Source organism: Montipora capricornis, chromosome 8 (genome assembly GCF_036669925.1).
Source record: "Montipora capricornis isolate CH-2021 chromosome 8, ASM3666992v2, whole genome shotgun sequence".
Lineage (NCBI taxonomy): Eukaryota > Metazoa > Cnidaria > Anthozoa > Scleractinia > Acroporidae > Montipora > Montipora capricornis.
In genome coordinates, this window is record NC_090890.1 from 29,139,665 (window position 1) to 29,153,857 (window position 14,193).

Below are 14,193 nucleotides of genomic sequence, written 5' to 3' on the forward strand. Positions count from 1 at the left end.
TCATTATCTAGTACAGTACAATATCATGTTCAATATGCACTGCTCACAGTTAGCAAAAGCTAGTCCAGACGAGCAGTGGTTACACATAATTATATAAAAGAGTTAACAAGTAGAGAAAGCCACGGTATTCAGTTGTGTTTTACAAATAGTACATTATAGAATGAATATAGGTATACAATAACTAGTGTACAAAGTATACAGTCAATTAAGTAAATATCTAAAATCAAATCAATACAAAGTGCAAATATGAGAAGCTAAAGTATTACAATATATTGTTTTAAGACAGATAAATCAATATAGTCATTTTCTTCTGAAGGTCTTTGGAGTGGGACATTGTGGATTTAAATTTTAAAATCATTCTTGGATAGATGGTGGATTTCATGATGAAACTATTCCAAACTTTTACAGCATTTCTTTAAAAGGGTTTAATTTGTTTGTCAAGTCTTGGGGTCACGCAAAAACGCAGACTTCAGACTGTACTGTGCAGCCCGTGCAGACCAGGGATAAAATATGGCATTACCCTGACTATTATTGAGAGCTAACCGTAAACAGGCTAACCTGAATGTTATTTAGGCCTAATTAGGCTAACCGAATTTTCATTTTACAAACGGTCTGCACAGTCTGCAGTCTGCATTTATCAGTGTCCCCAAGTCTTGAGGGTTTAACAAAATAGTCACCTCTTGAAGATGACCTTGTTTTATATGAATGAATGCTTGCTTTAGAAATAAATAAAATCAATTAGCAATATTAGGAGGTGATAAGTTGTTAGATATGCCATGCATCAAAACAGCAACTGATTTAAAGTACAGAAAATCAAGAGGAAGAAAATGAGAAGAAAAAAGTAGAGTAAAGCATGAGATTTGTATTCAGCAAAATACATCAGGCAGACGGCACATTTTTGGAGAATAAGAATTATTATTGTTTCTATGAGTCTTGGTGGCTCGGTTCCGCGTGACTATGGCATACAACAGATAAGGCTAGATCAGTGAGATGTATTATATGCAATGTAAAGTACATTGTAGCTAGGGGCACAAAATGTCTTAATCTAGCAATAATGCCAATTACTGTACAGTTTTACTTATTTTTGAAGGTACATGTAAGTGGACATCATGATATTTCCATGAGAGATTTTCATCAATGATCAACACACCAAGATATTTCACATAATTCAGTTATCTTCTAAGGAAATATATGTGTTGGTATGATAATCAAATACTCTCAAGTTAACTTCGTAATTTAGTGTCTTTTGTCTAGGTCAGAAGATAACAAAGTTAGATTTCTTTATGTTTATAAAGATAGCTTATTGGCAGTTAACCAGTCATAAACGTGAGAAAGTTCAACATTAACTATGGTTTCAAGTGACTTATAATTTCTGTTAGCATATAGCATACGAGTGTCATCATGCAAAAAGATAGAGCGGTTTTTAATTCAGTGTTGAAAGTAATTAGCGAATTGCTCTGGTTTATAGTAACTTCACTCAGTGATTGGTTCAAAGTTCTCACACCGCTTTTTCAACCAATCAGACGTGAAACCAAAACCAATCGTGGCTTGTGCGTGCACATTTTCCTGTGCTTGCGGTGGTGACAGTCAGCTACGTGTAATTACTTCAAGTTTTGATTGGTTTACCGGATTGTCTTAGTCCTTTTTGATTGGCCAAAGTAATTACTTTGGTTATGGTTTTACGACACTTGATTTGAAACTTGTTCTAGAACAGTTGGTTAGCACTATTAGATATATCATTTATATAAATCTAAAAAAAGCAGAAGTCTCAGTACCGACCCCTGAGGGACTTCTGAAACAAATTGTTTCCTTTTTAGAAGTACTTTTAGCACCAATTTGTGTTGTTTGCTGACGGCCCATTCATTTATTATTCCTCACACTCCATAATGATATAATTTACTTAGTAATATTCGGTGATCTACTGTGTCAAAGGCCTTTCTTATGTAGATCTATAAAAGTCCCACACAAGTACAATTCATTCATACATGTTAGTTTCAATTTGATTAATTATGTCTAAAAGTGCATGTTCGGTGGATCGTTTTTCGCGAAAACGTTAGTATGAATCATGAAGGATATTGTGTTGCTCAAGAAAAGATTTAAGACGGTAATACATCTTTTTTTTTTTTTCAAACAATTAACATACGGTTAAAAACAGAGAACAATGATATTGGTCTATAATTTAATTAGATGGATCTGATATTTCGACCGTCATCACTTTAAATTGATATATTATTGGGGTTACTTTAGCAGGCTTAATTTTGGAAGGATATACGCCATTTTCGACTAATTTGTTTATGAGCAAGGATAAAGATTGGCTAATGATATGTTTAGCCGAACTTAGAATGTGAGTGGGAAAAGAATGTAGCCTGTGTGCTTTATTTATTGGCGTGGTCATTATCTCAAATTCTATCTCAGGGGCGAGACAGGGTTGAAAAAGAATGAACTAGCAATTAGTTCAACTTTGGTAAATACCCTGTGAATTGTTTAGGTGAATTTGGCATCTTAGAAGCCAAACTGAAAAATACTTACAGTGTTCATTATGTCAGGAAAGTCAGAAGGATTGTGTGATACAGTACTTGATTGGTCCTAGGACATAATGGAAGGCACTTTTATCCTTATACAGGCTTTAATTGTTTTCTCTACCTAAGAGACTGTTGATGCCCTCCCGTATCATCTTAGTATCACTAAAATTTCCCTGAAAATACTTGTGGAAATACCTTTTCTTGCTAATTCGCTTGAGCATCAAAATTTTATTGTGGTAGATCATATAGGAGGCAGTTTCACCAGAATACTAAAGATTATTTTTTACTTTTATCAATCTCCTGATTCCCTTTGTTATCCAAGGTTTTGCTAATCATTTCAGGCGAGAGAGGTGTCGGCACATATTCAAAAAAGTAATTAGGAATAGCAGGATTAAAATCCAAATTTGCAAACTCGTTTTTTATCCTAGTTTCTATTATACCTATGATATTAAAGTGAAAATCAAGCTCGTCTATTAAGTGGGTTTGGAAGTTTCTAAATTACACCTCAGGCTTCGGATATTGGTATGAAAAAGTGAGAAATTTGGAAAGGATGAAGGCTGCATGTGTTTTTTTAGCTGGAAAAAGCTATGTGGAGAATAATATTTACAACTGATTTCAGCTGTTAAAATCATCAGAGTAAATATATCTAAATCTTTGAAACTTGGTAGACAATCAAGGTATTGTGTTTGTAGGAAGGTTTGTATTAATAGCATTGTTGAACTAGCCATGAGAAGAAAAACCAGGAATGTTCTTTGTTACATTCAATGAGAGATATTCAGTGATGCATCTAAAACAGCTGATCAGTGGTGTGCTGACTGAATGGCATAATGACATTGATTAATTCAGAATGAATTATGCAACATGCTTACCATGTAGCAAAGTCTTGCAGGCTCATATGTTTGCGGATTTTGCGGATTGACCTAGATCCTGCAAAAAAATAGTTCCCACAATTAAAAACCAGCAAAATAAAATGTTTCAAAGATTTACTCCCTTCAGTCGAATTAAGAATGCCGTCTTTAATTCATAGACTTGTGCCACCTGGGTGATATACACTTAACGTGAACAGCTGTTATCAGTCACGCGGGCCCCTTGACGATTTTTTTTTCATTTTTCAGAACATAAGTGTGGGGGACGTCCATCAAATATTTCGATGATGAATTAGACTGTCGCCAAGTGAACAGGACTATTGTCGCGGAAACATACATGTATGATTCACATCCACCCAAAATTTAGTTTTGAAAAGTGAAGAAAAGTCATTGAGGGGCATGTGTGACTGATAACCGCTGTGACATGATTTACCAAATTTGGACAAAGAAACCCGGGTTTAGATAGGAACTCTGTTTGCTAGGGACTCTGCAAATCGTTAAACCGTATCATGAAACAGTGTTTTGTTGTGCATGGTAGGGGTAGGCTTATTGTTTTGTTTTGTTGTTGCTCAGTTCCTTTTGCGCAGTAAGGTTTAACAGTGATATTGTATGTCTCTAATATGGTATGTGACTAAAGTGAACTTTGGCTCAACATACCGTGTAATAAAAGTTGAAAATGTTATTAGCAGGCTAAGACAAAATTCTCTGCAAAGTTAAAAAAAATTATGCGTAGCAGATTTAGAGCCACCTTAATATTTTTTAATTTTGAAGGTGGCTATGAATCTGTCCCAAGATAATTTTTTTTCACTTTGTAGAAAGGTTTATCCTAGTGTGCTGGTCACTCTCCAGCAATAAAAGATGGGGGTCACCAAGTTCATTTTTGAGATATTTGCGTTTTAGGGCAAAACATAGACTGTTTTTAGATGGATTTTTGTTGCCATGGTAACCCGTTACGTCACATTAACAAGTTCGTGTTGTTAAGCATCCACTGGTGTTTCATGTGGCATCATAACATTACCATTAAGTGAAAAAGTTTGATAGATTCAATCCTTCCAAATAGAGCATTTTCATTCATGTGACCAGTAGCCATATTGGATTACTGAAACAAAAGAAAGTATTTGCATAAAAATAGAGATCAATTCCCGGAGGATTAGTTTGGTACACCATCATGGCCGCCATTCCTTTGTTTTGGAACACCAACATGGCAGCCGTGACGTCATGTCTTTGAGCGTTAAGGGTGAAAATGGGCCTTTAAAATCACTTTCTGAAAGGTCAGGAAAGCGAACTACCATTTTCACACTAGAACGTGGTTTCAATTACACATCAGCAGAATATTATTTGCAGCAAAACACTTATTTGCAAGTCATGTCGTGGGCTCTTGGCCAATGAAAAGGAAGGAAAAGTACATTGATTGATCAATGGCTTTGACAGCTTACAGTAATATTTCATTTACAATACAATTTAAAAAATTGAATCCCTGTCATGGTTTGGCCATAGCAAATCAAAGCAGTATTACTGTTGGCTCTTCACTGTGACAAAAAAAATGTTGATGAGATTTTTCCATGTCATCTGCATCTGGAGATATTTAATACAAAGTAAAGTTCAGTGGCAACATATTCCTTGGGGCAGAATTTCAATAACAAAAGACATTCATGTAAATAACTGCATTTATACGTTTTGAATGGCAAGTTCATTTATTAATAATTTCCCTTCAAAACAACAGTACAATGCAATCATGATGCCATCTATTTTATGATCTCATCTCCACCGTGAAAAAAAAACCCCATTGTACTCCCTATACACTCAGTCCGCTCAGCGAGCGACTCCACAGGAAAAAACGCATAGCACATGCATGCATATTATTTACCAAGGAGCCCTTGCTAATTGTAATCCACTTTATTCATGAGTTGTCTCACATGAGCCTTTGACTATCGGTTGTAGCCGAAGGTAATTCTTGTTGAACTGCCCATGCAGGCACTCGTTTGATCCTCGATTTCTTAGATTTTTTGCATCAGCAAATCATGTGCACTGAAGGTACTTCGATGGTGGTAATTGTTAATCAGTCGCTTAGGAACACTCAATTGAACCCAATAAGGCAATCAATAACCCATTGACCCCTGAGAATGACACTTTTTACTCTGTCTGACGCCAGACGATTTTACTCCTCAGTGGGAGGCGTCCTGGGGCGTTTGAGTTGTGAATGGGTTACACTCAGTCAAAAACTACATATCTTTTCTTTCCTTTTCTGTGCAGATATGATGTGAAAAATCGGCAGTTTGGATTACATGGACACACCAGGTCCCCTGGCCAGCTCTAAGCAGAAGACAAATGGGGCCAAGCTGAGTCGACTTATTATTGATGGTGGAACAACTGTACTGAGAAATGTTTTTGACACTCATCACCCTCCTGCAAACTTGGCAGCTGATCTTAATGCCTGTTATTCCATCCTTGACCAGCTTTTTCGTAGAAGAATACTCAATGGTCACCAGTGGGACAGGCTGTTTCCTGGCGGTGGAGCTCCTCCTGACTCCACCAAATTTGATATCACTCTGCTGTTCCTTCTTCTGACCAACATTTGCGCACTTACCCCTCCCCACACCGGATGGCATTGCAAGCCGCCCCCAAGTGACACTTCTCGTGAGGCAAACCTTGCTCGCATTAAGTTTTTCCGTAATCAGTTGTATGGGCACATCACAACCACTGGTGTCGATGAACTGATGTTCAATGCTCTGTGGCAGGAAATCAGTGCCGTTCTAGTGTCTCTTGGGTTAAGTCAGGCAGAAGTTGATCGATTGAAGGCAGAGCGATGTGGAGAGGAGGATTATCTTAACGCATTACGAGACTGGGCAGAGAGTGAAAGAGATCTCAAGACTCAACTTAATGAGGTGCGTCAGTGTCAGGACACAGTCCTGGAGTGTGTCAAGGAAAGCAACTCTATAATTCAAGACATTCATCAAATTGTTACTAAAAGCCGTGAGACACAACACAACACCAATCAGGAGGACAAAATCCTAAAGAAACTTGCAAGGGTTGACACGGAACCTGATATCACCGATTATACAAAGAGATACTTGGAAGGAACTCGTGAGTCTTTCTTTGCTAAAATCAGCGCCTGGTTGGATGATGCAAGTTCTCCAAATCGTGTCTTGGTGCTCAGCGGAAATGCAGGGATGGGGAAATCTGTCATCGCTGCTGAGATGTGTAAAAGAATGCAAGAAGCTGGCAGATTGGCGGGAAGCCATTTTTGTCACCATGACAGAGCACGCCACAGGAATTCCAAGGTGATGATGCAGTCTTTAGCCTGTCACCTGTCTTGCTGTCTTCCAGATTACAAGAAAGCCCTTGTGGAACAGCTCTCGGGAAATGTGGGTGTAGAGATCAACGACATGGAAGTGAGGGATCTGTTTGATTGGCTTTTTTTGGAACCTCTGAACAGGGTAGCAGATCCAGGTTTTACATCTCTTGTGGTAATAGATGCTTTAGACGAAAGTGAATACCAAGGACGAAATGATCTTCTTGACGTGATTGCCAACTTGTTTAAGAGTTTACCACTTTGGCTTCGATTTTTGGTGACAACGCGACCCGAAGTTAACATTTGGAACAGCCTCAAAGATTTGCAACCACTGCTACTCGAGCCAAAAGATGAAGAGAACTTGAAGGTCATTCGTTTTTACTTTGAACATAGTCTAAGCGATTTGCTGGAATTTGAAAGGCGGGAGGTGGTCTTAGATTATCTCGTGCAGAAGTCAGAGGGAGTCTTCCTGTGTGCCAAGTTTTTGGTAGATTTCATAAGGGCCAAGTGTTCAACTCTTCTCACCTTGGAACAACTGGACAAGACCCTTCCGGCGGGCATCGCGTGTGTTTACCAGTCATATTTCCAACGGCTCGAACAAGCCTTGTGTAAGGAAGTAAACATAACTGAAGAGCAATTTCTGTGTTTCCTGGGTGCGATTGCCGCTGCCAGGGAACCACTGCCATTGGGTTTTGTTCCTAAATTGTTGTGCACGAACGTGTCGTCCTCGATTGTTGTGCGAAAGGCGAGCAAAGCCATTGCCATTGTGTCATCACTTCTTCCTGTTCACGAAGACCGCATTCATTTCTTTCATAAATCAGTCAAGGACTGGTTGACAGACAAGTCACGCTACAGGCAGCACTGTTTCAGTGTGGAGGAAATGGAAGGCCATAAGATCCTTTCTACTCTTTGTTCTAACGAGTTTGACGAGTTAAAGAGCAGAGGTATTGGCAACTTACAGTCTTTCACTGACACTTCAAGGTATGCCTTGGAACATGGTGTTCAGCACATGTTACAGTTAGACCAGGACATGAAATCTTGTAGCCTTGAACAAGGGGTTGGAAAATATGTGTCAGACCTAGAGCTTTTGTACGCAAAGCTTTGTGTGAACCTGCCAGGAGCCACGGAAGATATCGTTGGTGTAATGAAGCAGGGTGGTTTGAAGAGGATATCTGCCGAGTGTTGTGAGACCCTTTCTTCTTTATTGTTTCTTTTAAAGAAGCACCGCGTAACCTTGCAGGAATATCCCTTTACTATTTTTCAGTGTTCGTTAAATGAGGGAAGTAGTAAGTTATCTTCTGACTCCCGCAAGCTTCTGGAGACCAAGTATTCCGATAAACCTCACATGGAGTTGTTAAAGAAAAATCACGCCCAAAGAGGTATTCAAGCTCGGTTTGGTTGCGGATCACAAGTGGCTTGTTTGGATGTGTCCCCTAGCTTAGAGTACATGGTGTGTGAATGTCGCGATGGAAGCATTCAGTTTTGGTCACTTGCTTCAGGTAACCTCAAATGGAAACGCTATGTCAAACCAAAACAGTATCATGATTACTTTGAACCATTAAGAATCATTGTAACTTCGCATGAAATGGATTTTGGATTTTATCGTTCTGTTGTATTTCATCCTATCAAGGATGTCATTTTGCCAGGAGTGCTAAACACTGCTTACTCCTTTAATGGAGACTTGAAGCCGCTTTTTCCTACCAGTAAGTGCAGTTTTTCTGTCTGTTCTATTTGTGGCGACGAGATGTTAACTGATTGTCCCGACGATGCAAAGTGTCTTACGATGTGGAATCTGAACGATGGTAGGGAGATTGATCGTGTCAACAGAGAAAATGACATTTTTTCTTTTGCAATGTCCCAAGATGGAAAGCTCGTGGCAATTTCCCAATTAACGCGCTCTATTTGTTTACTTGACCGGGAAAATGGTTTTTCAACTCTAGCAGAGATAGCTTCATCAAGGCGTTTTGGAATGATTAGGTTTTCACCAGACAGTCGATTTTTTTTTTGTGCACGTTGGTCCAGATACAGCCAAATGTTTCGTTTAAGCATGACTGACGGGCCCGAGCTTCTCTATTGGATTTTGCCTGCGGGTGCTGGGACAAATTCATTTGAGTTAGAACCCCATAGAATCGGTGGCTTTTTGTTGGGCGATCCTCTGAGTATGGTTTCGCGCGATTGTTCCGATGTAGTGCTTAACAGCCAATCTCTTTTAAGGAACAACTTGCATGAAGGTTACATTGAACTAGTTTATCGGAATGCACCAACGAAGAGCACAGAGTTCGAACTTGTCAGATGTCTCCGACTTTCGTTAACCGGTGAGAGTGTTTATGCGATAGTTTTGGTCGTACCGCGCAGATGGCGAATTTTAGCTTGGGACGTTTTAAAGGGGGAACTTAAAGGACAGAAAGATTATGAGAGTGACTATTTCTTTGATTTTGTAACTTTAAAAGAAGGCATTTTGATTTCAACTAATACCACACTTGAACTGTGGAACTTCGATTTGTCAGTCTGCACGCGACGATGGAGGTTTGCAGTAGATACTATCTTTCCTATTTCAGATGATCAGGTGGTATGCATAACACATGAAACGCGACAAGGGATCATTTTGAATACTGTTGGTGGAGATAATGTGGTAACATTTAAATTTCCTCCTGGTAGGTTGATTGCTTGCTACGGGGACCTCCAGCTGTTTGCCTCGCCCGGAATGGATCCAGAGTTCATTGAAATGAGGCAATTGGGTAAAACCGAACCATTGTGGCGTGCGCGTGCTCTCCAGGGTGCCAGTGTGTTGCATTTGAAGGGATCATTTTCCCCCAAGGGTCAATTTATTGCTGTTTTTGTCATGCGCAACACCTACATTCTCGATGCATTTTCTGGTAATGTGCGCCTCCAATTTGATGATGTCACCACTTTCAATTGTGAATTCGTCGGTGACGAGGAGTGTATTTTTGTGAAATGCGTTCGCCCAAGTGGCGGACGCCTTGAGCTGTTCAACGTAAGGTCTGGAGATCTACTCGGTGTAATGGATGTCGAATCGAACGTTTCCTATGGGCCTTGTCCTTTAGCAACTAGTCCTAGATTGGGTCTCATTGCCATTTGTTCAAGGGCGCAGCTCAACTTGGAAATTATCAAGGTAAAACACCCGAGAGAGGAGACACTCATTACGGAGGCAGAAAGGTTAGTTTGCAATGTCTCGTTTAAAAACCAATCGGCGGTACTCAAGATGTTCTGAATATACTTCTTGCTTGCCGGTACAAACCATTATCTATTGTGATTGCTTGGAAGTGTGTTTTTGATTCCCATATACGTTGGTATGGGCTTACATGACTGGTTTGCTTGTGGACTTATTCTCGCACCATTAGCCAGTATCAAAAATACCATAATACTCTTTGTTTGTCCCTCCAAAATTTTGCATAAGCATTGTTTCCAGTTTCTCTTGGGACCATTGTAAGTCCCAACAGAAAATAAAAACAATGCTTATGCAAGTTTTTGGGTAGGGTCGTACCTCTTGTTGAACACCATAGGTAGCTTAAGGTAATTCCTTAATATTGCATTGCGCATCCCTACTGCGCTCGATTTTAATGTCATTAGCGCGCGCACATGAGCACGTGCGCGTACAAAACGTTAGAGATTTCCCTCAAACTAAGCCCCATAGCGAAATAAATGTCCTTTTCTCTCAAATGAGCACGGTGACCCCCGATTTTTTTTTCAGGTATTTGCTAAGAACAGTCTAATAAAAAACATACTTGAAGAAGAAAAAAAGTTTGATAGTAGAAGATGAATTGTTTTGGAAAACAGTTCCGTAGTGGGTGTATTTTGGCCAAGGCGACGACTTCAAGCTAACTACGGAACTGTCCCAAAGAGTGCACTATTCCCACAACAAGGCAATCAAAAACGGCGTAAATGAAGCTATGCTGCTTATGTGAATAAAAGGAGCTTTATTTTCAAAATAAAATTTCGTGTCTTTCAAGTAACCAAGACTTAATTCAGTATTAAGGTGATTTGAATTTTTAACGCGAAACCAGTAAAAATATCCCATTTTAAGGGCCTCTTAACACGAGCCCGGGTTGGACACCGACCCGGGTCAGTTCAGCGTCGAATATTGCGTTTACATGAGCCCGGGCTGGGTGAGGGTTGGGTCATTCCCGGCTGACCCGGGTCAGTTCCCTTTTCGTTTGGTTGAAAGGGCTGGTGACTACTTGTCAGTGAGGAAAATGGCGGACGAATCATGCAATCATCACAATGATCAATTTGTGTTAACGTTATAAGCCATTTTGGCACAGGCTGCGCATGGGCGAGAACGCTGAACCGCAAAAAAGTGATGTTAAAACAATCCCGGGTCAGATACGCCAGTGTTTACATGAAGAAATTGAAGAAATTTCAACCCCTCTAGCCGGGTCAACCCGAGTCTTGTGAATGGTTACCCGGCAAGGGGGCTGACCCGGTGTGACTACTGTTTTCATGTAAACGCTTATAAACATTTGACTGCAAAAGGGTTACCCGCCGCGGTGATTCAACCCGGGGTGAAAAAAAAGCAACCCGGGCTCGTGTAAAGAGGCCCTAAGAGCCTGCTGACGCGTAAACAAGCACGGTGACCCCATTTTTTTATTGCATTTTTCTTTATGTTCATATCATGAATGTTAATCATGCCAAGTTTCCAAAAACGTTTGATAGTATCTAACAATTTCAAGGGAATTACCTTAAGCACGAGAGAAAGCACGAGTCGTCTTTGAGTGACGAGCGACAACCGGAAGTGAGAAGTTCTCCTAGTTAATTTCTCTTGGCACTACCACTTTTACATTACCAATCGATTCTAAGTATCTTTTCTCTATTAGAGACGATTAGATTAAGAGGCGTTTCAATTCCGGTTTCCATCCGTAGCTCAAAGAAAAACATGAAAATTCTGTGATTCCAACTAGTCTCGATATTTGTAGGAAAATGCAATTTGCAGCTTGACATTTTCCCGTTTGCGGAAAACGCGATGCTAAATTTCTCGATTGTGTTTGTTAAAAGATGTAATAAGCGGTAATTTTTCACTACATATAAGCTTAAGTTTTCTATTCCAATCGAAAGTCTACTAAACATTTGACCAGTTTACCTTACTTGAGTGAAAAGTTGAAAGACAAGAAAGGGTTGATTGATTTGTATGTTTATCCGCAGGTTGGAGCTTCAGGAGTGAGTTTCACGCGGAAGAAAAAACGAGGGCTTACCAATGAACCCCCGCAAGGGTGAACTCTCTAAAACGACACTGAACTCTGTGTCAGATTGGCAAACCTGTATAGTTTTCTTGATTTGTAGTAGATGAGCATGCATTTCCTTAACTTGGTTGCCATGACCTATTGAGTAACCGAGCAACTTTTTAGCAGACGACTAGTGCAACAGCATACACTATGTTGATCGAATTTAGTAAGTTACAGTGTTTTTACCATTTACTTCGCCGTCAATTGGCGACGGAAAGATACCATTATAGCTGTGCATAGATGTTTTATTCTTTTTAACCAGTACATCTTAAAAAGTATTTGCAATGTTTTATATATCACGTTTACCGCTTTTTGCAATTTTTAAAATGTGATTAAGGACGGTGCCTAATTCAATTCAATATATTTTGCGCGGTCTATGGGGAATAAGTGGGAAAAGCAGATCGTAACAATTGTTATTGAAATCCAAAAAAGAAAATTGGGGGTAACCACGCATTTTTCAAAGATAATTAATCAATAATATTTGTAAAAAGCTTTAAAATACATAGTAATGTTTAGCGTTTTTTTACAAATTGAAGCTTAACTATCAGAAAAATGCGAGGTTACCCCCAATTTTCTTTTTGGATACCAAGAGCACTTGCTAAGTTCTTCGTTCTCCGCATAGTTTTAAACCGTGCAAAAATATCCCTGTATTATTAAGCACCGCCGATAGCATTCTCGTCACCAGAGCCTCGGATCGACCCAAGGCTCTGGGAAACTCTATGTCGGAGAACATGCGCCGTACGGTTCTTGTAGCCAAAACTTGAACTTTACGGCGCCTGCTTACTCCTCGTGCTAACATGAACTGACCAATTACAGACGCTTTTGATTGTTCTTCGCGAAAACAAATGACAAGACACTTTGTTTCAGGGTTCCCCAGAGCTCTTCTCTCCCTCAGTCAGGAGAAGAGCTCTGGGGTCGAGAATGCGCCGATAGGAAATCCGAGTATCTGGAGATGCGCAGAACGTATGCGCAATAACAGTAGTAGGCACCATCCTTAAGTGGTAGGTGTAAACGACTGTATGTAAAGTTACACTTGTTTACTCGATTTGGCTTTTTTAAGGCTGCAATAAGGGCGTTCAGTTACAGAGATATCCATTGTATTAACTCCAATCACATTGTACGTTCAGTAAACGAATAAAAGTGTTACCAAGGGTAACTAGACTAATTTAGGCAGTTATAGTGGGTTTTAATAGCTGAGCACGACTGTCAAACGGTAAGGAGGTGAATAAGTACTGAGATATGAGCGAGATATCGTTAAGTTTAATCAATCGTGATGGGAGTACCTTAGATTTTTTAAAAATGTACAATTGAGAATTTCCTTTGGTAATTTTTCTTGCCAACCGTCCGTAGCAAAATATATCTCTAGTAGGTTTAATATTGCGATTGTTTCTGTAATTGTTATGTTTAGTTCAGGTTTTCTTGCTGAGGCAGCTGATACAGTGTTTTCAGAGGCTGATAATTTCAACTATTAATAACATGGGTGACAAATTACTCCTTAATTTTGGCGCGAAATTTCAGCATTAATTTGTAATTTCACACGTGAAATTGCGATGTTGCCATGGCAACATTTCTTACAGTGCCAAAATGGCGTTTTATTAACGTAATTTTTCACTCATGATATTTGTAATAAAATGGTATACTCGTGAAATAAGGGAATAATTTCGCTTGCGTTTTGTCCAAAATCAAATTATTTACTTTTGGACAAAACGCGCGTGACATTATTCCCTATTTTCTGTTAAGAAATACCTTTTAAGAATCCCAACTGGCCGGATTTACTAGTGGAATAGAGAAATTGAACCAGGGACTACCAGAATCAAATTCAACGAGTGGTCGAACGGATCTCAGTGAACTCGAGATCTCCGGATCCGGGGCGCGCTAACCACTACATATACTACATATTCTGAAATTCGATGATGCTCATATTGATAAATTAAGAAAACTGACAAGGATTCATTGAGTGAATCTTTGAGTCTTAGTTTGAAATTGGTAGTATAACATCGTAACGTTTTTTGCCATTTCTGCTGCGTTTTCCTATATTTTACATAGCCACTTAATGTTGTTTGTTTTAGTCCTAGTGAAAGTTAGGGGTGCATGGATGGCGCAGTGGTGAGAGCGTTCGCCCGGGTTCGATTTCCAGACTCGGCGTCTTTTGTGGGTTGAGTTTGTTGGTTCTCTACTCTGCTCTGAGAGGTTTTTTCCGGCTACTCCGGTTTTCCCTCTCCTCAAAAACCAACATTTGACTAGACTTGCTCAAAGTCGCACTCTCGAAACCC

At 39.6% G+C, this 14,193-nt stretch overlaps 1 protein-coding gene across 1 annotated transcript in view; it reads left to right on the forward strand.

The window, feature by feature from the left end:
• The window catches only part of LOC138013910 (uncharacterized), a 13,585-nt gene extending 3,673 nt beyond the window's left edge, over positions 1-9,912 (forward strand). Inside the window, exon 4 of the mRNA XM_068860948.1 lies at positions 5,642-9,912. Coding sequence (XP_068717049.1) covers positions 5,674-9,912 — 4,239 coding nt within the window. The 5' untranslated portion in view covers positions 5,642-5,673. The remainder of the gene's footprint in view (positions 1-5,641) is intronic.
• Positions 9,913-14,193: the final 4,281 nt, after the last annotated feature.